This window comes from Onthophagus taurus, chromosome 11, assembly GCF_036711975.1.
Source record: "Onthophagus taurus isolate NC chromosome 11, IU_Otau_3.0, whole genome shotgun sequence".
In the NCBI taxonomy this organism is placed as follows: Eukaryota; Metazoa; Arthropoda; class Insecta; order Coleoptera; family Scarabaeidae; genus Onthophagus; species Onthophagus taurus.
In genome coordinates, this window is record NC_091976.1 from 20,721,171 (window position 1) to 20,745,391 (window position 24,221).

At 34.4% G+C, this 24,221-nt stretch overlaps 2 protein-coding genes across 2 annotated transcripts; both read right to left on the bottom strand.

Annotated features, from left to right (window-relative positions):
* Positions 1–4,799: 4,799 nt before the first annotated feature.
* On the bottom strand, positions 4,800–10,389 carry LOC111414408 (RNA-binding protein cabeza-like). The gene is made up of 5 exons (XM_023045747.2): positions 10,342–10,389; positions 9,171–10,280; positions 6,212–6,271; positions 5,659–6,150; positions 4,800–5,097 (listed from the first exon to the last, which is right to left on the bottom strand). Exons 1-4 carry the CDS (start codon positions 10,351–10,353, stop codon positions 5,662–5,664), a joined length of 1,671 nt encoding a protein of 556 aa, XP_022901515.2. The 5' UTR covers positions 10,354–10,389; the 3' UTR covers positions 4,800–5,097; positions 5,659–5,661.
* Positions 10,390–12,314: 1,925 nt separating this feature from the next.
* Positions 12,315–19,936, bottom strand: LOC111414410 (uncharacterized). Its single transcript, XM_023045749.2, has 4 exons — positions 19,894–19,936; positions 18,871–19,815; positions 13,468–13,584; positions 12,315–13,402 (listed from the first exon to the last, which is right to left on the bottom strand). Exons 1-4 carry the CDS (start codon positions 19,903–19,905, stop codon positions 12,578–12,580), a joined length of 1,899 nt encoding a protein of 632 aa, XP_022901517.2. The 5' UTR covers positions 19,906–19,936; the 3' UTR covers positions 12,315–12,577.
* Positions 19,937–24,221: the final 4,285 nt, after the last annotated feature.

The following is a 24,221-nucleotide window of genomic DNA, read 5'->3' on the forward strand; positions in this document are numbered from 1 at the left end:
TTCTAATTCACTTACAAATTACTTTGACCAACTCAAATATGACGACTTTTTTATCTAATTGTTGTTTTGATCGTGTCTGTATAAACAATTTCTGCTTGGCTATGTACACCTCAAGTGCCTGTTCTTTCATGAATTTTGCCAACTAAGTCATAGGTTAACATCAAGTCCATCTCAACATTAACTATCATGTGGGAAAGTAACCAAGAATCTACAGACTGTTTGCTTGCTTTGTCCAGAAATATCTTGCTGTATATAGCTGTACGCAGTCAGGCGTATTCCGTATCATAGCCCGAACTACATCTCTGTTCTATATCTCAACAACCAAATTAGATATCGAGATGAGGGTTGTATGTATTTAAATACGATAATCATTATGATTAAGTCAATAAACGTATTTTCTAAAAAAATCGTATCAATAACTACATGAGATAGGTATAGCGACGATTGAAGGAAATTTTCTAATTATTTTATGTATGGACGGCCATTTTTTCAAATCTCCTTATTTCGACATTAGGATTTATCATATCGTTAATCATGGCGATTAGGTTTACAACATCAATTTTAAAAAAATCTTATCTCCATAACCAAATGACAAATCGCAATGAAGTAAGAAGCATATTAAAATAAATTTCATAGGTATTTGATATGATGAAAGCCATTTTTTCAAATCTTAAAGATTTCGTCATAAGGATTTTTTGATTTTATCTATGCATGTCAATAATGTAATTATACACTTCAATTTTAAAAAAATTATATCGTAACGACCAAATGTGATATCACGATGAAATAAGAAGCATTTTAGAAGGGCTAGAAATGTAATAATACTTCATTATCACATATTACCTCACACTACTCACATATTATTGCCTGCCATTATGGAACCAATATTCGCATTCATTGATTAGGAACTACAATTGTAAATGAGCACCAATATCTTTCCATAGCCCTGCCAGCTTCCATGTTTGTTGTTGGTTGTGACCAATATTGGGATGCTATGGAATGCAATGGATGATACTTCTTACCAATTATATTCACTTTGTCTTCCAATTTCCCTTCATAAATGGTTCATTCTTCTTCATAACTTAGTAACCGTCCTGAATTAGCTTGGAATCTAAATTCCAGTTGAAATCTTCCGAAACTATCTGGAATTAATATGATATATATTTGATACATTCTGAAATAAAGGTAATAAATTGGAAACCCAAATAAAACTTTTTGAAAGAAAAAGATTGACTTGATAAAGTTTGATATATTTTCAGGTCATAGTCAACATATACAAAAAAACTCCGAATTAAGATACAAAGTTAAAGGTTTGATTTAAATATAACCCAAAAAGGCATTTACATTGTATCAATAAAAAAAGCAGACCGTGTTGTTGTATGTTATACCTATTCATATTGAAAGTATTACTATGTGACACCTTCTACTGAAAGGTTTCCAAAACGATTGCCTACTTTGGTACCAAAGAAATAACCTTGGAATGATTAACATCAGTGTACTGAATATCCAGGAATAAGAATAAGTAACAACATTATAAATAATTCATAAAGCATATGGTTGCTAGGTTTACTAGATTTCCTTGCAATGATAGGTTGAGTTAAAAATAAAGCTCCAAATGTTCTTTGAGACTGAAGTTGTCTTCCGACAACTATCGATAGAGTTTCTAATTAAAACTATTCAAAACTCGTCATGAAGAATATTTTAACAAGTTCATATAGTAGTAAAGCTAACGGCCTCCGAAAAAGCCGTATGACAATACCATCTTTCTAAATATTAGTGGAACCTTTAATAAGATATCGCATATGAGTCGAAAATATAAGGAGAAGAATTAATGTCTTATATTCCTTCCTTCAAGTACTGAACTCATCCATCTTAGAACTATAGTGTCTCGTTAAGTAACTAACTTTATGGAGATGCACCCTATAATGTCAATGGTAATGTAATGTCACAGTAAATTTGCTGAAGTATATAGACGAAATTGAATGCTTGCTAAATCAATGGGAATTTGAAAGTAAATCGTTATCCAAATCTAGTGACATGAACATCTAAGATTATATTTAGATAAAAAGCTAACATGGCAGAAACATATCTTCACTGAACAAAATCAGTTACGTGGAATGTATAATCCGATTCTAAGAATATCACTTATAAACATAGCTCCAGGTCAGATCAAAAGTGTACTGAGATGTCTCCCCTATTTTCTTTCCCAACCCAACAAAACCCAATGGGGATGTCTCCCCTATTTTCTTATGGAACACTATAGGTTACGAGTTAAAAATTAAATGCTTCAACATATTCGACTTCTCCCACTTATGATTCTGGTTTTTATGGTACTTCTTCAAAGACATTTTTTGTTAATACCTTGATCTAATGATATCTCCCCATCTTTTTGTACTATTAAACCCAAGTTTTATTAGGTGATGTTACTTCTTGTACAACGGAAGATTCAACAGATATTTCAATCGATATGTCAACATTTTCTTGAACACTGCAATCTTTCTGAACATCTTTTTATTTGCTTTTATCTCTCGAAGAGTCTTGTAATTCTTCAACAATTGCTGTTATTTCAGCAGATTCAACAGATTTGATCTCTGACATTACTTTAACATCATCATAATGTGTTACTTCAACTTCAGGTTCTATATCTAACGTTGCTTTTTCTGATGCCAGAATTCCGATTCTTTTATTTTAGCATCTGCAGATAATTCATCATCTTTGGTTACTTCAACTTGAGGTTTTAATTCTGAAATAATTTGTTCTAGCACAACTTTTACTTCATCTCCTGTTTTAACATCAACTATATCTTCATCGCCACAAACTTTCTCATAATCTTTCTGTTTGCTGTTCGATTTCTTCCTCTTCGGAGATTCAATGTTTTTCGTGTAATTTTGCCTCAACACATTCTAAATATTTGGCAACTTCAGCTTTTAATTCTGAAAACAGAACTCAGAATATATCTAAGTAGTGAGGATATATAAAGTGCTGTGGATTTATCCACCTAACATGCTGTTAATACGATAATGTCAAAAACGGCTTTATTTTCTAGTTGAGCGAAATATTAGCATAATTGTTATTATCCTATGTTTGCCATCATGATTTGGACAGAGATTCTTGTGCATCGGTTAATAGTTCCTTGGATTTGCAATGGGAAACTAAAAGAAAAATATATTGATTCCTTACAAATTGATTTTGCGCACCTTTGGCGAGATATCCCAGTAATAACAAGATTTATGTAGTTTAAGCACGAAGTACAATATTTAAGTACCTAATATTTTTAACAAATTATAATCTGAAAGGTAACTAAGACGTAGAGGTTCAGTTACATTTAAAGGATTTGGATACAGACTAAATGCAGTAACATTTGAAATCTGGAAAAAGTGTTATCAGATATAAAATAGTGGTACAAAAAAATGCTAAATGTTGTATGAAAGTAACAATTTTTTCTTCGCGTTTCCTACTAATGTGCTGTATCGACTCCTTCACATTTCAGCACATCTTATATGTCACCTTGTCTGTTATCTTATATGTTATTTGAAAACAGCATCTAATTCTCATTACTGTCTAGTCTTCTGCCAGCTGCTAGCAACTTTTTATGAAGGGAATCCCATCTTACATTGTTAGCATCTTGTCTTCTCTATCTATTACTTTGCCAACAGTATAAAATTTTCTGGAAGGAGTAAGTAGAGTAAACATACTTATTCTTAGGGAATCTGAGATTTAATACTACCTTAAATTAGTCGTGGAGCGTATATCACTGAGCATCGGAAACCGTAATATCGCTCAAAAAAACAGCATTAGTTGTGGACTGATATGGTTAATAGTTAATAAGATATATGATTGGGAATCTAAAATCGTTTTTCTGCCAGATATTTGAACATCGATTTTTCTTTTTACCTCAAAATCTCTTCACCATAGATCATTACGTACAATATCGCCAGCATAAGCTAGAATATGCTAATACACTCTCAGAATTCTCTAAACCCCAGAAAGTTTACCAGATACTTCAACAAAAAATAAAGATATATTAAAAATATTTTTAAGATTTTTTAGAACCTTTGGTTATTTGCTATAACAACTGTTTTTGATCGATATTAATATTGGTGTCGAGGGTATGGTGTAACTTGTGTAATCATTTATTTAATTAACACTGTACAAGGTAAGATTTAATCGTTTTGTCGCAACATAATACAGAAAGTAATATTTCATATTATATAGGAAAAGATAAAGGATTATTTATTAAAATAGTTGATTATTTATTTTCTCTCTGTTGTATAATGTCGAGGAAGAAAACCAACGGGTTTACGTGATTTTATGAACCGATGATAAAATTAATTATTATGCCCATCCCCGTTTACGATCCGCTTTCATGCAACAACCACACCAAAGGAACATCCGCAAGCACCAATTTCTTATTATATAACTCAAATCATTTTTAACTAAATAAATCGAGACATTTAAATCGATTTTATTTCAGTTAAAAATTAAATTTTAATCATTTAATTTTAATACTTTCTTAGAGGTTAGTGTAAAGAATTGCAATGTCAAGGTGAGATCATCATCTCGTTACACAACGACGAAGAAGAGAATGTGCTCAATGAAATTGCATAGTAACAGTCGAGTATTGTACGGTTCGAGTTAACGAACGCCCGTTTCATTCATTAAATCTTAAACTCGACTTTTTTTAAGAAATAACCGAGTAATTAACTCACTTATTTTAAATTAAAACCGCATCGGAATTTATTACAAAGAGAAAGACATATAAACATATTCGTTATACAATTTATTAATTATTTACACAGGTAAGAACTTTTGGATGGTACAATTAACATAATCACCAGACTGAAAAATTAATAAAAAACAACGATTTTAAAAAGGTTTTTATATTTTTTATTCCTCTAATCAATAATATTAAAAAATCAACAAATAAAAAAATAACAAAAATATATAAGTAACAACAAGAAGTGAAGAACCAAACCTCTTACATATTTTTTTGCTTGAAAAAACTGTTTTAAATGTGAATGTGATGCATTATACAACGAGATCCTTCTGGCTAACAAATAACGTAGGGTCCCAATGCAAAGAGCAATAAAACACCACCTGAAACACGAAAAAGAATCCACCACTATATAGGAAGTTCAATTGATCGGATTACTTAACCGTTTCGGTCGCTTAAAGATTAAGATCGAACAGAAACCGAGTCACGGTTGACTAAATTACAAAGTCCACATTACCTCCGATAATTAAAGCTACCGTGATCGAAGGAAAGAGGCGCGGTCTAAAGATTTTTTTTGGATTGTGCTTGTTCGAAACCACCGCTTACTTTCGACTTAGGAGTGAGCGGTCGATGATTCAAAAGAAATCGTAAATTCTCGAGAGTACGGAAGCAATTATTATTTTCCTGTTCACATTGAAGATTATTGTTTAGTCGTGTATCCTAGTTTATATCGGCAAAATTGATTTTTCGAAAAAAAATTAGAGAAAATTGGCTTTTTTTTGAAAGTAATTACTGTTGTAAAAGTGATTTGCATAGAAAGTTATAACAACTTGTAATTATTAAACTTGACAATTTCCTATCCCTTTACAAGGACATCATCTTTTACACGAAATTGTTGTTTAACACGCACTCTAAACTTTCACGTAATTTTCTTAGTTGCTTACCTTTTAGAATTTGTGTGACCCAAAGTCATCATCAAATCCACCTCCGTGTCCACCAATAAAAACTGGTACTTTTGTAATAATTGGTACGGTATTTTCAACGTAAACTGGATAAGGTTGTGGAATAGAGATGGTTTTTTCCAATTCAATTGGGTATGGTTTTGGTACACTAACTGGGTATGGATGGGGTACTGGGATATGAACTGGTACCTTTACTGGTACTGGAACTGGTCGATCAACTGGAACGTTAACTCTGACTTGTTTTGTTACTTGAACTGGATACGGTTGAGGTATTGGTACTGTTACGGTTTTTGTGACTGGATACGGAACTGGAACCTTCACTGGGAATGGTACTTTGCTGACTACAGGATAAGGGACCTTCTTGTAAACCGGATAAGGGATCTTTTGTGTGATTACTTGTACACCATGAACTCCACGTTTTTCCCTCTGCAACTCTTGAGCTAGGGTTAAACCCAACACGAAGAATAAAGGTACCTAAAAATAAAAAAAATAAAAACAATCAAAATTAAATTAAATTAAACAAATAAAATCTTACTAAGAATTTCATGGTGATTTGTGTGTGAATGGTAATACTTAATCGGGATTCTGCTCCTAGAGGAATAATGGCAACCATTTATTAAAGGATTGCTTATATACCTCAGGAATCCAACGTATACTTTCGCTTTCCTTTTTTTTCCGAAATAAGGCCACTTTTTTCTTTCCCCGTGATCACGGTGATAGGAAGAAAGGCTCCAGAAATATAATAGTTTGCTTTCGTTTCCGGACCGCTGGGCGCAAACATTCAAAACGAAGCACCCACCGTAATGTAGGTGAGAAAAAGGCGAGAAATGCCGGCAGCAATTTGAGCACATTACCGCAAATCTTCAAGCGCCATCATTAGCAGAACGATGTCTGACGAGATGACGAGAAGACCGTCTAAACATCTACTCGAAAGGTCTATGACATTTAGATTCAGTGTTAAGGTGACCAGAATCTCAGTAACATTCACTTTTAAAACACATACGTAAAGAGTCAATCTTGATTTCACACATGTAGGTATTAATGCTATATTTTAATTTAAGACTAATATCAGTGCATATTTTTAGGTTCAAAAATTTACGATTACAAAATGATTAGAAAATGTAGGAAATACTAGGTGTAGATAGAAATATTAGATGTAGATTACATCAGAAATTCATTTGCATATTGATTATTAAAAAGAAACTCGTGAAAATCAAAAAAATCTTAAACGAACATTTTTTTTGGTCGTTTCATTTCAAGTTTTTATCTACTAATGTGGTAAGCGTAAAGTTAATATATTTGAAATAAAGTATTTATTTTTAGAACTTTCAATCGTTAACGTACTTTGTTTCGTTCCGGATCAGTCCGTAAACTTTTAAAAAAACAAGCAATTTAAACGTATTCATTTAATAGTTGGAGTTGTGTATTTTTCTTATCATCGTGTGAATTAAATAAATTAAAAAACAGCACTTGAACGATGACATTTATTGTAAAAAGCTTAGTTTTCTACCGGTTTCGACTGTGCAACAGTCATCCTCAGGAAAACGACGTCAACGAACATAAAATAAAACAGGAGCTCATCGGATTACAATATGAAGGTTCCTTCACAAAAAACTGTTAATATAACTTAACTTAGAAATGATACACTGTGAAAACTTTTAGGCGCGCAAATATGTGATTTGAGGTTATATTTTCAGTTTGTATTCATTTAAGGCCAAAAGTTTAACTGTTACGTTGTCCATGTCAGCTTTAATTTGTTGTAACATGTAACATCGGCTCCTTGCTCACTTTCGAAGAATAATGGCCCAATGATGCCACCATGCCAAAATCTGTACCAAGTAGTCACTCGTTTTAGGTGCATCGGCTTCTCAATGATGACGTTTGGATTTTCTGAACCCTAAGTGCGACAATTTTGCTTATTGATAAGACCTCCGATGTGGAAATGGACTTCATCTCTAACCCATTGGTAGAACCAAAAACGCATCGCATGGTCATGAGGCTTCAATTCTTGGGGTAATTGAACTTTGTAAACCTTCATAGTGAGGTCTTTATGCAAATTTTTCTTGAGAAAAGTGCGAGAAATATTCATTTCCTGAAAACGTTGACTAGTTGATGTTGATGGATGTTCATGTACACTTTAGGGAATAGCATCAATATTTTCGGCTGAGCGTTACCATAAAAAACAATAAATAAATAAATAAAATAATTATCAAGTCTAAACCAGTCTAAACATACAAATTAATGCTGTTAATTTTTCCTGTATTTAGTATTCCCAGGTGAATTTTTCTTAAGTTCTCACAGTTCAATTGATACGTCTCCACTCCTGATCAATTTACGAAATCATTTTACAAATTTGAGACCAACCATGATGCGTCATCATTTCCTTAATAAACCTTTTTTACATAAAGATTTAGAGAAATCAGATTTTGTTTTTGAACGGATAGGAGGCAAAAAATCTTCTCTCTCTGCAAGGTATGAAGGGAGATTTTAAATTATTAAAAAATTCCCTAAAACTTTTTGCATTTTAAAAGAAAATCGAGAACTATTCATTAGTGTTGACAGACTGAAACCTGCTTTTCTTTTAAATAACTCATACATAGAACAAGTTAAAAGAAAAAACAATTTAAATGAATAGTAATTTTTCTATGGAGAGGGGAATATTTGTGGCGTTATTTTCGAATTTAAATATTATCAAGTTTTCTTGTTATATACGACAAAATATATTTTCCCGTTACCATAAAAAGCAATAAATAAATAAAATGATTATCAAGTCTAAACCAGTCTAAACATACAAATTAATGCTGTTAATTTTTCTACGTGAAAAAACTTTAGGACAAAAGTTGTAGCAAATTTTATTCATTACAATATTGTTCTGTTTTATTTTTGCTCTTAGATCCGTAAATAATAATCAAAGTTTTGAAAATCAGCAGACTGTTAATTATATCATCTATTGATATAGACTACTGATAAGTCGGAATTTTGGGATTTTCACAAAGTTTTGTGTGATGAGAGACATCACCAGAAAAGGAGATAAGAACTTCCTTTCAAAAATTCTATGATCAGATTAATCCTAAGAAAGGTATTGTATAATATGTGGTACCAACATGAAAGAACTCCTTTTCCAAAACTCCATTTATTTTGGACTTTTTGGGTAAAAGAAGAAAAGTTTGAAAGAAAATAGCATGATAGAAAATTAGCATCTGTCATATTATTAATTTTAGACATTTTATTATCTGTAAAAGTTCGGTGTTAATAAAATAAAATATTTGAAATAAATCAATCTTTATTCAAAAACAAAATCCATTTAGCTATGTAATACTGTATCATAAAGAAATTCTAAGTAACAACAAAAAAACTAGTAAAATACAATTATACTGTGGTAACAGAGTTCAGTCGAGTGGAAATTCTTTCACCTATAATTAGAATGAAAGCTATCCACAATTTGAGATTCTTATTAAGATTATATCACAAGTGTCATGGTCGATTTCTTCTTAGTGGTATCCGCCTCCGCTGCTGCTGAATCCACCAGAGCTACCGCCGTACGAAGAAGAACCTCCAAAACCTCCTCCATGGCCACCTCCGAAACTTCCTCCACTAGAACCTCCAAAGCTTCCTCCATGGCCACCTCCAACAGATCCCCCGTAACCGCCTCCAATACTTCCACCATGGCCTCCTCCAATCGATCCGCCAAAACCTCCTCCATGGCCACCTCCAAAGCTTCCTCCACTAGATCCTCCGATAGAACCTCCAAAGCCTCCTCCATGACCGCCACCAATCGATCCCCCAAAGCTCCCTCCATGTCCTCCGCCGTAACCGCCTCCGAATCCACCTCCAAAACCACCTCCGAATCCTCCAGATCCTCCACCACCTCCATGTCCTAATTGAACGATTACTGGTACTGGTTTTTTAACATAGACGGTTTCGTGGATTGGAACAGCAACGGGTTTCGAGACTTTTACAGGGAATGGTTTTGGAACTGGAATGGCAACTTTTACGGGAACGGGAATTTTGACTGGCACATTGATTGGTACTTTAATGGTTTTTTCAACTGGGAAAGGTACTGGTTTCTCGATGAGAACTTTGTATGGTTTAGCGACATGAACCGGAACTGGTTTGTCTACTTTAATAGCCACTGGAACTTTTACGATGTAAGGTACTTTCTTTTCAATTGGAATTGGAATCGGGACAGCAGTGTGAACTGGAACTTCTCTATGAAGAGTGACATGATTAACTCTTCCGTTGTCTTCAACAGAAACAATTTGACCATCTCCTCCACCGCCTCCTCCACCTCCAGCTCCAAATCCTCCTCCAAAACCTCCTCCAAATCCACCCCCGTATCCTCCTCCATATCCTCCTCCAGATCCTCCCCCGTATCCTCCTCCAGATCCACCCCCAAATCCTCCTCCAATATCTCCACCTCCATGACCACTGCTTCCAATATCTATAGAACCACCATCATATCCACCTCCGGACGATCCATATGAACTTCCTCCACCCGACGATCCATAAGATCCACCACCTCCACTTGATCCATAACCAGAATCAATGCCTCGTTTTTTTGGTTGAGTAGCTATTGCCACGAAGGCAAGAGACATCATTATGATCTAATTATAAAAAATCCATTACTATATACCCAAAAAGAATCCTACGAAAAAATGTTCTTACCAGAACCTTCATCTTCTCTATACTTGCGATAGATGTCAAGATCGAACTCTGTATGATTCATCCATCGTTCACGGTCTCGTATATATACCTGAAGATGGTACAGTGATTACCGTGTTTGGAGAGAGTGCTACTTTCTAACGGGATTATGATAAAGGCATTATAATTAAAGCATACGGACTTGAGGATGTGTAACGAGAACGAAACATCGAGATCGTAAAAGATTAGCAAAGGATCGAAAAGTCTCGGAAGCCGGAACTTTAATGATGCTTTAATGATGGTGGTTAACACACCGTGAACCACATGTGAAATTGCATAGGAAGCTGCATAATTAGGATTTTATAAATGGAATTTGGATCAAAGCGAAAAATTCCAACATGTAGCTAATAAAATTAGGTAGATCTTGATAACTATAATTAACAAAAAACAATTTAAACGATCGAAAAGAAACGTTATGATCATAAAAATTCTTCATCCATTTTACGTTCACATAGATCGACAAATCTATTTCCTCTAAAATTTTCACTTTCATTCCGCACATTCGCCAAATTAATGCCACATCGCTACGACTCCGTAACGTAATCGTAGGTGTGTTACAGCTGAGTTCGAACAACAACAAAACAGAGACGACGACGACGGTAAAAGTCGTCTTTCCTTTGACTACGTGCTCTCCAAAGCTCTCGAGTGGGTTGACTGCAAATAATTTTCAATTCGTTACTATTGTTCTGGCGATGCAATACGTAACCGCAAAACCGTCAACCGTTACCCATTAAAGTTCAGAGAGGTATCTCTTTATTCGAGAGACTTACAACTACGGTGTCTTTATGTAATAATTTTCTTTATAGGTGATTGTCAGATTAATGTTTTAGATATGGAATTATTTAAAGAAAAATCACAGTGTGTTTGATTTCATAAAATTAATGGATACGTATACGATTTAGATTTTCATATTTTTCGGTATATTTACTCTGAATGGTCTTTTCAGAAAACAAGGTCAGAGAAAATTCTCGTTCATTAGGAAAGTAATGTTAAAATAATTTTTTAAGCAAGCATTCATTATTTATGGATTTATGTTTAAATGAATATTTTTCTAAACCTTCTTGCTAAATCCGAATGTTTCTAGTTCTAGGTCTAGTGTTAGTACTAGTGCTAGTGTTAGCTCTAGTTTTAGTTGCTATTCAGCTACTAACACTAGAAATAAAACTAGAAACATTCAGGTTTAGCCGTACGTCTCTTAAGCCGACTAAACCCGAATGTTTCTAGTTCTAGGTCAAGTATTAATTATAATGCTAGTGTTAGTTCTAGTTTTAATTGTTATTCAGCGTATATTTTTATTGAATTAAAAGTGGAACTAACATTAGACCTAGAACTAGAAACATTCGGGTTTAGCCGTACGTTTCTTAAAACGGCTAAACCCGAATGATTCTAGTTCTAGATCTAGTGTTAGTTCTAATGCTAGTGTCTAATTCAGCGTTAGATGGTTGTATATATTTATTGTGGGTTAGATATCTAAAGTTATCGTTTTCGTGGAATTGATTAATTATAAAGGATGTGAGATTAATAACATTTTCAAAACCACACTTTCACTCTGTTTTTCAATTTATTGTCACTTATGCATCAACAAAGATTTCAAATCAGCATAATTATAAAGTTTCACTTTGCATTATAAATACGTTTATGGGATTAATTTGAATTTTAACAAATGCCCCTCTTGCTCAATGGTTTAAATCAAGTAACCAGAATTAATGTTGTAATTGCATATTTATAGAAATCTCCCAAATTTAATAAAAATCACCTTAACAAAGGATTGTAAATTTATTGTTGTTAGTTGAGTAACAACATGATTTATTTCATTACTTATTTTATTGTTTTATGAAAGAAATCTTGCAAATCTTAAGTAATCATTAACTTTTACTTTTAACGTGTTCGGGTTTTAGGTTGTGATTGGAAAGATTTTTTTAATACAAAACACAATATTTTGGTATTTTTCATTTATATTTTAATGTATAAAAGAGTTGTTCACAACAAAAAAATTGAGCCTAGAGACGGTAACGAGGAAATCGCGAATAAAATACAAAAAAATCGAAAAAAAAATATCGGAAAGATTTTAAGAATTCGCGCTACCTCCACCGTAAAAGTAAAATAAATTAGAGTGCACAGTCGCCGCGTTTGGTTTCTGGCAGGACAATCTCAAATTCTTGATATGCAAGAAATTTTGAGCTATCCATGCCCAGCATCCTTAGTATTTTCCGCCGTAGGAGCTGCCTCCGAAAGAGCTACCACCGAAGGAGCTGCCTCCGAAATCATGTCCACCGCTGGATCCACCTCCAAATCCACCGTGTCCACCTCCGAAACCTCCTCCGATTCCACCACCGAATCCACCATGTCCTCCACCGAATCCTCCTCCAAGTCCACCTCCAAAACCACCATCATCGCCATGTCCTCCAGTGTGGATGATGACTGGTACTGGTTTTTTGACGTAGACGGTTTCGTGAACTGGAACTGGGACTGGTTTGTGTACTTTAACTGGGTAAGGTTGTGGAACATGAACTGGTACTTTTACTGGGACTGGGATTTTAACTGGTACACTAACTGGTACTTTGATGGTTTTTTCAACTGGGTATGGTACTGGTTTATCAATGTGAACTGGGTATGGTTTAGGTACATGAACTGGGTATGGTTTGTCAACATGAACTGCTACTGGAACTTTAACTGGGACTTTGATTGTTTTTTCAACTGGTACAGGTACTGGTACTGGGGTGTGAATTGGGATTTGTTTATGAAGAGTGATGTGGGTGATTTTTCCATGTCCATCATCTCCACCACCGATTCCTCCTCCAATTCCTCCGCCATATCCTCCTCCGAAACCTCCTCCCAATCCACCTCCAAAGTCGTGTCCTCCTCCAAATCCTCCACCTAAATCACCACCTCCAAATCCACCACCATGTCCTCCAAAATCACCACCGCCAAGTGAAAGGTCCAACCCTCTTTTATCGTTCTTCTTCTCCTCTTTGGCATCTTTAGCATACGCCGAAGAAGCGGCTACTAAGAATACAGCGCAAACCTAAAAAACGGAACAAGAAAAAAAGGGATAATCCATCTTTTTTTTCTTTCATTTGCCTATCTTACCAGAAACTTCATGTTGCTGCTTTTGATAGAACCAAGCAACTGTGCTTGCCTTCCATCTTCTACGGCGCCTTTATATACCCAACTCTTGCGCCCCCATGTATGAAGACCATCTACTTTCTATTCAATTATGATAAAAGATGCGCGCGCTGATTTTTTCGACCACAACGACGGGCCAAGCTTGTTCTTCAACGTTGCACACGAAAAGTTACGCACCATTCATCGATATAGTTGATACACAATCCAAAATCTGGGACGAATATTATTTCGGGTACTCCAACTCACTCTCTCACCAACACGAACAACTCTTTCTCGCACCATCATTATTACTCATTTTTTTTCTTTTCAAAAGGAAGAAATCGAAAATAAAAACGAGAACGGACGCTTTTACGTCTATCGCTTTTACGTCTATCGTTTTTACGTAACCATAACATCGAGTGTATTTTAGAAGAAAAAAAACGAAGAAAGAAATTAGGTAGGTAACGCTTTAGTTAGATTGCCACTAAGATGTAGACACATTATCTTCAAAACGACAGATGGTAGTCAGTGCTTATGAATAATCACTTCAACTAGGTATAGTAAATTTCAGTACGTAATACCACAAGTTTCTTTATGAGATTATCTTACTTAATTTCCTCTTTAAATTTTCTCTTTAACAATTGTTCTTAAAGAAGTTAAATTAATTAACATCATTAATATTGATTAATCAATTTTTTTTGTTTATTCATTACGATCAATCAAAATATTTATGGGATTATATTGGTTAGAATTCGTTTTGGTGTTCTATTTGATAATTTCCAAGAGTGAATGTACATTAATTAGATTTATTTTTACAACCGATTCAAATCCTAATTATTATTGACCTTATGAAAGGAAAGCTTTCACATAATTTTTTAATTGAATTTTACAAGTTGCAAGTCTTCATTAATTGGGGGAATAATTTAATTTTTAATGTAATTCGGTAGCACGAGTTATGGATAATCTTATACATACAGACAAAATGCTAGATTATTAAGTACGATTACGTTTTCGAATACAGTAATTGACGACCTATCGAAAGCGATGACACGATCTTCGTGTAATCTTTAAGTCTACTTCAACTGCCAATACTTTCATTTCCTGGAAATTGTATACAAGCAAGACTATAAGAGATTGTTTTAGTGGTTTAGGAGGTAAAGTTGAGTATATCAATTTTTTAGAAGGTCATACACTTAAATGATTGTAAAATAAGAACTATGAAGAAGAGTTTAATTTTTAATTAATACAACTTCAATTTTTTTTCAACACATGACAAAGTGAAACCAATTTTTTCAATTCATTTCAATTCATTATTGGCCTACAAATTCTAGCATTTTTTCGAAATTTTGTATTATTAATTAAGTTATGATCACATAACTAAAAACACCTCTGTCAGTTTTTGCCACTTGATTTGTATGTTGCAATTATTAATAGTTGGACATAATGCAGTCAAACTTTTCTTGACATAAATCATAAGGTGGTCAACAGTTGGTGTAAGTGGCCCTTGGCAGAACTTGAGGGACGATTCCTTTCGTCGCAATACGCATTGATAGAGAGAGTGCAAAAAGATGTCATATATTGACCAGAAGCTTGGAAGCAAAAGCTTAACTCATCTTCCTCACCCGGACTTTTTCACCGATGCACCTTCATTTCTATCTAAATGTTATTGAACGTATTGTGCAGTGTGATGATCTACAATGAAGATTTTCACATATTTTTTTGGACAACAAGTACTGGAGTTTGGACTATTTTGGTGATATACTGCTTGGTAAATCTGAAACACCATTGACTTATACTTATCTGGCAAGACAATATGTTCTAAGCTTGATATGGTATGACATAGATTAAAGGCTTTGAAACTTTATATTATATTTTGAGATCTTATCATTGTTAATCTACTCCTCTAAGGTCTGAGAAGAATGAATTCTCTACAGCGATTGATTTCGAGCATCTTCTCACGAGACGCTTTCCCCTCTCTTCGTCTCCATCGGTAACTGGTTTATTCACGTTATCATTGAAGAAAAAGGATCATTGCTGTCATCCTCTCTTCTCCCTTCCTTCTATCACTTCCATAGCTTATACCAAGGTGTATTAGTCTTTGTAGACTTGTGGTCCCTCCCAAAGATTCCCGATTCCTCCTCACATCGTTGCAGGTGGTTAAAACAGCGGTTTTCTGTTAAGTTATGCTCAGGTTTTTGTAGTAAATTCAGCCGTTCCATGTTTTCTTGTAGATTTCTGGTTATTTCCACGGCTGCTTCCAGCGCGGTCTGTAATATGATCACTATTTCGAGCCTCTCCTTTGCTTTATTTTGTCAGCCAGTCGAAGGTGGTGTTTGATGATACAGAGTATCTAGCTTCCAAGTTGTTTCTCTATGACTTTACGTTAATAACGGTCTGCTTGGCTTTTATGTGTTTTTTAGAATTTGGATTTCCAGATGACTCTCTGTAACTCGCCGTTCAGTGAATACAGTGGTTGTATCCTATCTCCTGTTGTCCAATTAAACGAGCTGAGCTTTGCATCTTTCTCGTCGATAGATCTATATGAGAATTATTGTATAGAATTTTTGAGTCCATGGTAAGATATTTACTGAATTGAGGGACTTATTAAAGTCTTAAAATACGTAACATCATGTAATGCTGCTGTAGTCATTTTATTTTGTTGGCAACTCCGAGGAAATCGTTACCTTGATGTCCCTCATCATATTCTGTCTCGTTGCTTCCAGTAACCGAAGATGAACTAATATCAGCTGTGTCTAAATTTTCCAACAAATTCACTACTGGCAGTCACCATATATCCTCCTTCATGGCATAGGGTTGCCTTAATTATTTATCTACTTCTTTTAAGCAAAACACTTTTCTCAGATTACAATATTCTCTTGAAAATACTAAAAATGAAGTATCACATTCTATCATGTTTTCAAGTCTACCAGTTTATAGCCACGGTTGAAATGCTTTGTAAGTCTAAATTTGTTTTGCCCTTGCTGCCTTTACAAAGTAATAGTTTGTAATCTTAGAATCTAATGACACCAATTAAAACTGCCAATAAATGGAGAGGAGAGCAATGTCGAAGTGGCATCCATTGGTTTCTCTCTCTGGTGTTGATCACTATCACTTAATTGATCTTCCTATGATTCTCATTGTTATCTTTTAGTTTTCACTGCGATATGGCAGACATAAAAGTTTACGAACCATCATTTTTGCACCATCATTGTTATTATAGTGAGAAACATTCTCGCCCACTTAATGTTTTGCATGTTTATGCTAACGAAGAACCACGACTTTACCTTGTTAACTTTTAGACCAATGCGCCGTATACTACTCCAGGTTCGAATAGGAACATGGCAGATCTGTTGGGATGGGGTTGCAGTATCTATTTTATTGCTTGAAAAGCTTACTCCAGAGATATTTAGTACTGCGATATGTACCGAAATAAACTTTGTACTGAAGCTCGACAAGTTAAATATCTTCCTTCCAAAATCATTTTCACAAATTAGCCTTATTTTTTATAAAAACAGTAGAAAGAGTTTCCGACCGACACTCACACTCATGATAAGTCCATGTTAGGACGTTCAATCGATGACTGGTTTTGCCAGAGTGGTAACACTGTTTGCTACGACATAAACTAGGCTTCTTTTTTCTGAACATAATAGTTTTGCTGTGAGCAACTCCTACCATATCTCAACCGTTGCATCACGGAACTTTGAAGAACATTACAAAACGAGAAAATAAACAGGTTTCTTACATATTGGAACGAGATGATAAAACACACATGAAGATGTGAAATCTAATTAAGGTCTAAAACGGATTGTTTGTGTACAATGGTCATCTTAAATTAAACCAACCTAATACTTGAAACAAATCCATCAAACTAATTCCAGAAATGTAGAGGTTAATCTCACTCCAAATATCTTTATGGATGAGTTCATAATTTTCCTACGACCTCCAATCTCGGTTACTGGAACGTCGAGGAGAGATCATTGCCTAACAGGCGATTAGTTGCTATAAAACTTGCCGCAGATATTATTATTCTAATGCGTAATTATAGGATAATAATTAAAGGATTGGTACAGACTTAGCAGAGTTAAATAGAGTAATTATTACATTTGGATTAAACATTTGAATAGATCAGATTTAGATTCAGAATCACTCATTAAAAGTTTATAGCTTGGTGATTGTAATCAAAATTAAATCAATAGATTTCTTGCAAGAAATATTTTATATTATAACACCTTAGTTCAGTTTCCATTCTTACTTACCATTCTCTTTAGTTGCCTACAACTAATTGTATATATTTTTATATTAAAAAGTTTATTTTGTATATTATAACTCCTAAGAGAAATGCTATAACACATACATATCTGCGTTTCGTGTAGTCTAAACTGGATTAAATCAGGAAATTTTTAAATCCATCAATGATATAAAAAGAATTATGTTTAATTCTTATAAAAAACGCAATTAAAAAAGAGAACGTACTTTCTTCTCCTGCTTAAACTTTCGATATACTATCATTTAAATTGATCCAATAAAACTTCTTTTTATAAAGACTAACAATTACCGACCTTAATTTGAGAATTAGATAACACCACTTAAGCTTCCCAACTATCTCCAACACTTTGATTATTACCCACGTTAAACTCTCTCATATAGGAAATAGGCTACATCGACGATTTACTTAAGTGATTGCTGAAGTTACCTTAACCTTTCGTTTTCTTCGAATCGAAGAATCGTGAAGAATTTCACCGTTTGTTTTATTTTCACTTCGAGGTAATGTATTGAAAGGTTATAGGGTGATAAGGTCAAGGGTTATTATAGATCGGTTATAGATAGAATTACAAATTATATGATGAATCATAAAATTTATAATGTAATAAAAATGTTTACTTACTTGAAGATGTGATTGTAAATATTTAAATATAAAAATGCACTACATAGCACTCTATATCTTCACTGAAAAATCTGAAATAAATTGTGATTTCGATGATGGATTTATTTAAGGACTTTGGGGATGTTAAATTGAGTTTACGTAGTTTAAATTTTTTTAAGTAGGGTTAATTTTTTGTTAAATGTTTTATTTTAAAAAGAAAAATTATGTTTTCATTTGAAAAATATTTATTCTTTTCTATTCATACAAGTTATAAAAAAATTTTGCAGAAGGTTGTTTTTTTTACTATTAAACAAATTCACGTTCAACCCGGCCTCTAAAAACTAAAATACGACAAAGCTTTATTTGGTTGTATCCGGTTGATAGATGAAGTTATCCAACAGTGAGTAATAGCGTCTTCGTGCGGAAGTTGGCAATCTGCGATTTACGCAGCTACCTTCCTCCTTTGTCCGCGATGCATGACTTAAATTGGTAACTTATAAAGGAAATATATCACATTTTTAATGGTGGCTGATGTGGACTCCGTAGCTAGATCCGGATCCATGTCCACCGCCAGCTCCGAAACCTCCATGTCCTCCTCCCAATCCACCTCCAAGTCCTCCTCCTAATCCACCATGACCTCCTCCTAATCCGCCTCCTAATCCACCACCAAATCCTCCTCCTAATCCTCCTCCAAATCCACCTCCAGCTCCTCCTCCAAATCCACCACCAGCTCCTCCGCCAAATCCACCTCCAGCTCCACCTCCAAATCCACCACCAGCTCCAGCACCACCTCCTCCAACAATAACTGGAACTGGTTGTCTAACAATAACGGTTTCTGGTACTGGAACAGGTACTGGACGAGGTACTTGAACAGGGTAAGGTTGTGGAACATGAACTGGGACTTGTACTGGGACTGGGACTTGAACTGGATGTGGTACAGGTACTTGTACGGTTCTGTGTACTGGGACTGGTACTGGACGATCAACATGAACTGGGTATGGTTGAGGTACTTGAACTGGGTACGGTCTATCTACCGGAACTTGAACTGGAACTTGAACTGGTACTGGGATACGACGTTCAACTGGAACTGGGACTGGGACTGGTTGAGGAATTTCAATTTGTCTGGTTAAGGTGATGTGAGTAATTCTTCCACCACCGCCTCCTCCTCCTGCTCCTCCGCCAATTCCACCCGCTCCTCCGCCAATTCCTCCAGCTCCTCCCCCAAATCCTCCCCCAATACCACCCCCAATTCCTCCTCCAATTCCTCCACCAATTCCACCTCCGAAACCACCCCCTAATCCTCCGCCAACTCCTCCAAATCCACCTCCGAGTCCTCCATGACCACCACCAATTCCTCCTCCAAGTCCACCGCCATATCCCCCTCCAAAACCGCCTCCATGAATCACCCCACGTTTTTGTTTAGGGGCTGCTTCCTCGGCGAAGACGGATGTTACCAACAAAAGACACGCCTGATCATAAAAAGATTTTTTTTATTATTAATGAATGTTGATTAGAAAACTTTTTTGTTTTCTATTAATGATACTCGCCAAATACTTCATGTTGCTGCTCTTTGGTGGAAACCGGACGATGCAGTGTGGATGGTCAACTCCACCCGTTGTCTTATATACAGATGGTACGCCCCACGTCGGTCTCTATTCGCAATAGGAGACGGTACTTTCATCGTTTTGTGACGTTATTTTGTGTATACTGTACTTTGTAGTACAAACGATGTGAAGAGTGAGATGAGATTATCTCACAATGAGTATGTGTGATGTGAATAGAATGATTTTTGTGACTAATTTTATTTGGTTACTATTTTACATATTACACTTTAGGCTTTTTAAAGGGTAATTATGAATGAAGATAAAAATTGTAATATAATTGATATAGATCTCCCTAGAATACCTTTTATTCGCCAAAAATAACGGGTCTTTTAATTTCAATAGAAATCTTAATTCATCATAATACGGTTTCTACTTGAACAATTACTTCCTGCCAAAATTTAGCGAATTACTTTTTTTTATAACAAAGAGCTTCTCAAAGAACTTAATCTCATTCGACCATCGAACCTAACCACCCGTGAAGAATTATACTGCTCAAGAAAAGATGTTGCAAGTTGGTTACGTCGTTATAACTTATAATTTATAAATATGCAAGGAAATCACTTTTTTTCTTGATTTTTGTCGAGATGTAGAAGATAAAAGAAGCTACACGGTTTTTTAGTTCCGCAACGTTCTATTTACCGGGTGTAATTGGAGATCAACACATAAGAAAGCAAGAAACATTGAAATATTAAATTTCGCAAACTCCTTGTAAATTCGTGTATATTAAATATCCGATTTGCGTGTTGAGTTTCAAAGAAAATTTAATCCCTCTGCAAAGATATGATTAGAAAGGAAGTAATATTTTTCATCTGAGTGTGGTCAATAATTACGGTTTCTTAGGTTTTGATTGGTTTTATCTATTTATTTCTAAAATTCCGAGATTTAGATGTACTAAATGAAGATTGAACGATTTTGTAATAATCATAAGATTTTCTAAATTGCATAACTTTTTCTGAAACAACTTTATAAAACATCAATTATCGGTGTGTATAAGAAACTAACCAATGACAAACTGGCCGCTTTCTGGTCGATTATCGGAGAAATAAAATCTCTAGAATGAAGAAAACAATCCACCATCAGAGCTCCTAGCGGCATATTTGAACTAACTGTCCATATAGCGAATGTTGCAATATTTCCTCGATGTTACTAACTACGCCACGCCTTCGCTGCCGTTCTTTAATATCACTTTACCGGTCTACCAACGAATCTTGGGCTATATTATGTAATATTTTAGTTGAACTTTACTTGTGAACCATATCGGTTTAGAAAACGGTTATTAAATCGTAAAATACTTGGTTATGTTTTGGAAACCTTTTCCTGAAACCGCTAATTATTTCCAACAAAAAAATACAAAATAAGTAGAAAAATATATTTTCAAACAAATAAATTCGAAATATTCAAAACCTATCTATTTATTATATTTTTTAATAAAATTATTTAATGCGGCTTTATCACTTTCTTCTTATTTTTCTGTCTTCTTTCTATCTATTTATAATCTCATTTGCTTGATACACGTTAGGAATAATAATAATTATACAACAACAATCAATCTTGTAATTTACAGGTGTTAACTTCGACAGCGTTATTTAATAATTTCAGATAGATACAACTTCCTAGTTAGGGTGAGTTACTTTAATTTTCATTTAATTTTATTATTTTGAAAACAGAACTTATCAGGATTTTTGGACTTACAATAGATGCGAATGATAAATAGTTTTCAATCTTTCAGATCTTCAATCTTTTCAGAACAAGGAAGAAAAATTACTCTGCGTGAAAAGTGTTTGAAAACCATTATTTCCGTAGATATCTATATCTTTCTGTAGAAAACATTGGAGACAGTCAATAAAAATCCCGTGACAATAACTGCTTTCTTAGATATAAATGATATAAAAACTGCTGGCTCTGGCCCCACAAACGCTTTATCGTTGCCCTGTCGTGCTAGCTCATTTGCCGCTTCATTTCTAGCAACCCCAGAGTCACCTGGGACCCAGATCAGAGAAACTCTGTTATTAAGTTAACAGTCGACACCGTTTTCACGGCCTGCAGCACCTGTAGAGCGGCTTGACTGTCTGAGAAACATCGTATTGTCATGTTCTTCACCCATCTCTCAAGAAGGATTTTATCAATAGGGAATACTTCCTCCTAGAATACAGTACAGTACGTAACCAGGCTGTAAGCTTGCTTAATCCGAAGTGTCTGGCAGTGTACTTAAGAACACGACCCCTTCTGGCGTTTTTGATCCATCTGTGATCATGCAAATATATTGCATCTTCGTTTCCCAACCAGGACTACCGTTCAGGCTGTACAATGATATCGAGCATTAATCACTGGTAGTGATCCCGTCAAATCAGACGACATTGGTAGCACAATATCAATGATTATAGTATCTTTCGCAGCCCATTGTTCTTTCTCTATATGCAAATGCAAAGGAGATAAGCCAAGCAGAACATCAATTGCTAGAGTTGGCATTGTGCTTATCGCGCAGCTATTATAACTGAAGTCGGGCTTTCCTATACCAGGTTAGACCATCATAGGTCTAACCAGAATCACATAAAGCCAGTACATATAACCTTTCAGGGGTGAGACCCCATTTTTTTCCACAAAGATGTAAAGGCTGTAACAAAAATTTTAAATTTTGATTGTTGTGAAGAACAAACTTCTTGATTACTCAAGTTGATAATATGGTACATCTCCATGAAATGGTGCCTTTCGGAATAAGCAGACTCACTCCTCTCTGACTGTATCATTAACAATGATGTAGGTTAGTCTCGATGTTTGCAAATGTTGTTTGGAATTTCAAGTTGAAAGTTGGTACGGCTGTTATTGTAGCCTTAAAATCTACTTTATATGTCATAAATCAAAGTTACTGCAAAATTCCTTGGGAATGATAAAAAACACTATATATTTAAACCAATAAGTATTGGCTCAAAATAATTTGAAAGACAAATTTTTTAATTACACAAGAATTGCACATCCACAATTGCAATGAGTTTTAATGAGAAGTAAAAATAAATCATAGGTTGCCTGTATTTATTGGCTTGGTATTGTTGTTACGGAATAGTTTTTAACACTAATTAATATCAATATCATAACTAACATAGACTAATATCTGTTTGTTTGAACGACGATTTTTAATTACACAAATATCGCACTGCTCAAATTGCAAATTTTAATGAGAAGTAAATAGAAATCATAGTTAAACCTAATAACAATTTTAACAATAAACGTGAATAACAAATAACTTATCTTATCTGCCTTATAATTTCAGTAATTGGAACTTACACTGAAAAAAAAACAGAAATTCTACTACAGCACACCTCGTCTTGATTAGATGACCCTTGATGAAGACATCTAAGAAAAGCACTATTATCGGAAGCTGAAAGCGTTAAATTTGGCTTTTGTCTTGCTCAATCAATCTTGCTTTTGCACATTTTGGTTGTTTCTTAAGATTTTGTCTTATAATTACTTATCTCGTATTTGCTACACTTCAAATCTGTTTTGCCATAATGTTATGATGCTATTTTAAGAAAAAAGTCAAAGTTATGTTAGCGAATATAAAAATGTTACGAAACAAAAGTCTTTCGTCTTTCAGCGGAAGATAACTTAATCTAATTACATAACAATTCATGGTTGGAAACGTTATTGTTTGGCACTTAGCTTTATCACAGTTGTCCAAGCAGTTGACAAATGTTTTAGGAGCGGTGAGCTGATAGGAAATAATGAGAATATGTAGGATAGTGTTTTACAAGGCAAAGGTCTTCACCCATATCATCTCCGAAGACTACACAACCTCTGACATCATAGAATATATGATGACAACTGTGGCAAAATGTAAAGGTAAAAAAGACACCTATCCAATTTGTGATCATGAAGATTATGATGTTACAGCAAAAAATGTTTACATTCATTTAGTTCCGAGTTTCGTACATTATCTTATGAATGTCAAAGGAATTACTTAATAAACTACATTACTCTGGTAAATATATAAATGGGAAAATACAAGAAACATAAAAAAGCGAGTGAGAGACAAATGTCGACTCTAAAAAAGTTTACCTTGAAAATATTTACCTTTCAAGTTTGAAACAAACCTTTAGAAAATTCCACACCCATAAATTGGACAAAAAATTATATTATTTGTACCGTTATGATTATTAACATTAATTTCATGAATAATTATTTAAACAGGAAATCATAAAAAACACAAATAAAATTTCTTTCAATTAAAATTTATTTTTAAATAAAATATAAAAAAACTAAAAACCCTTATTTAT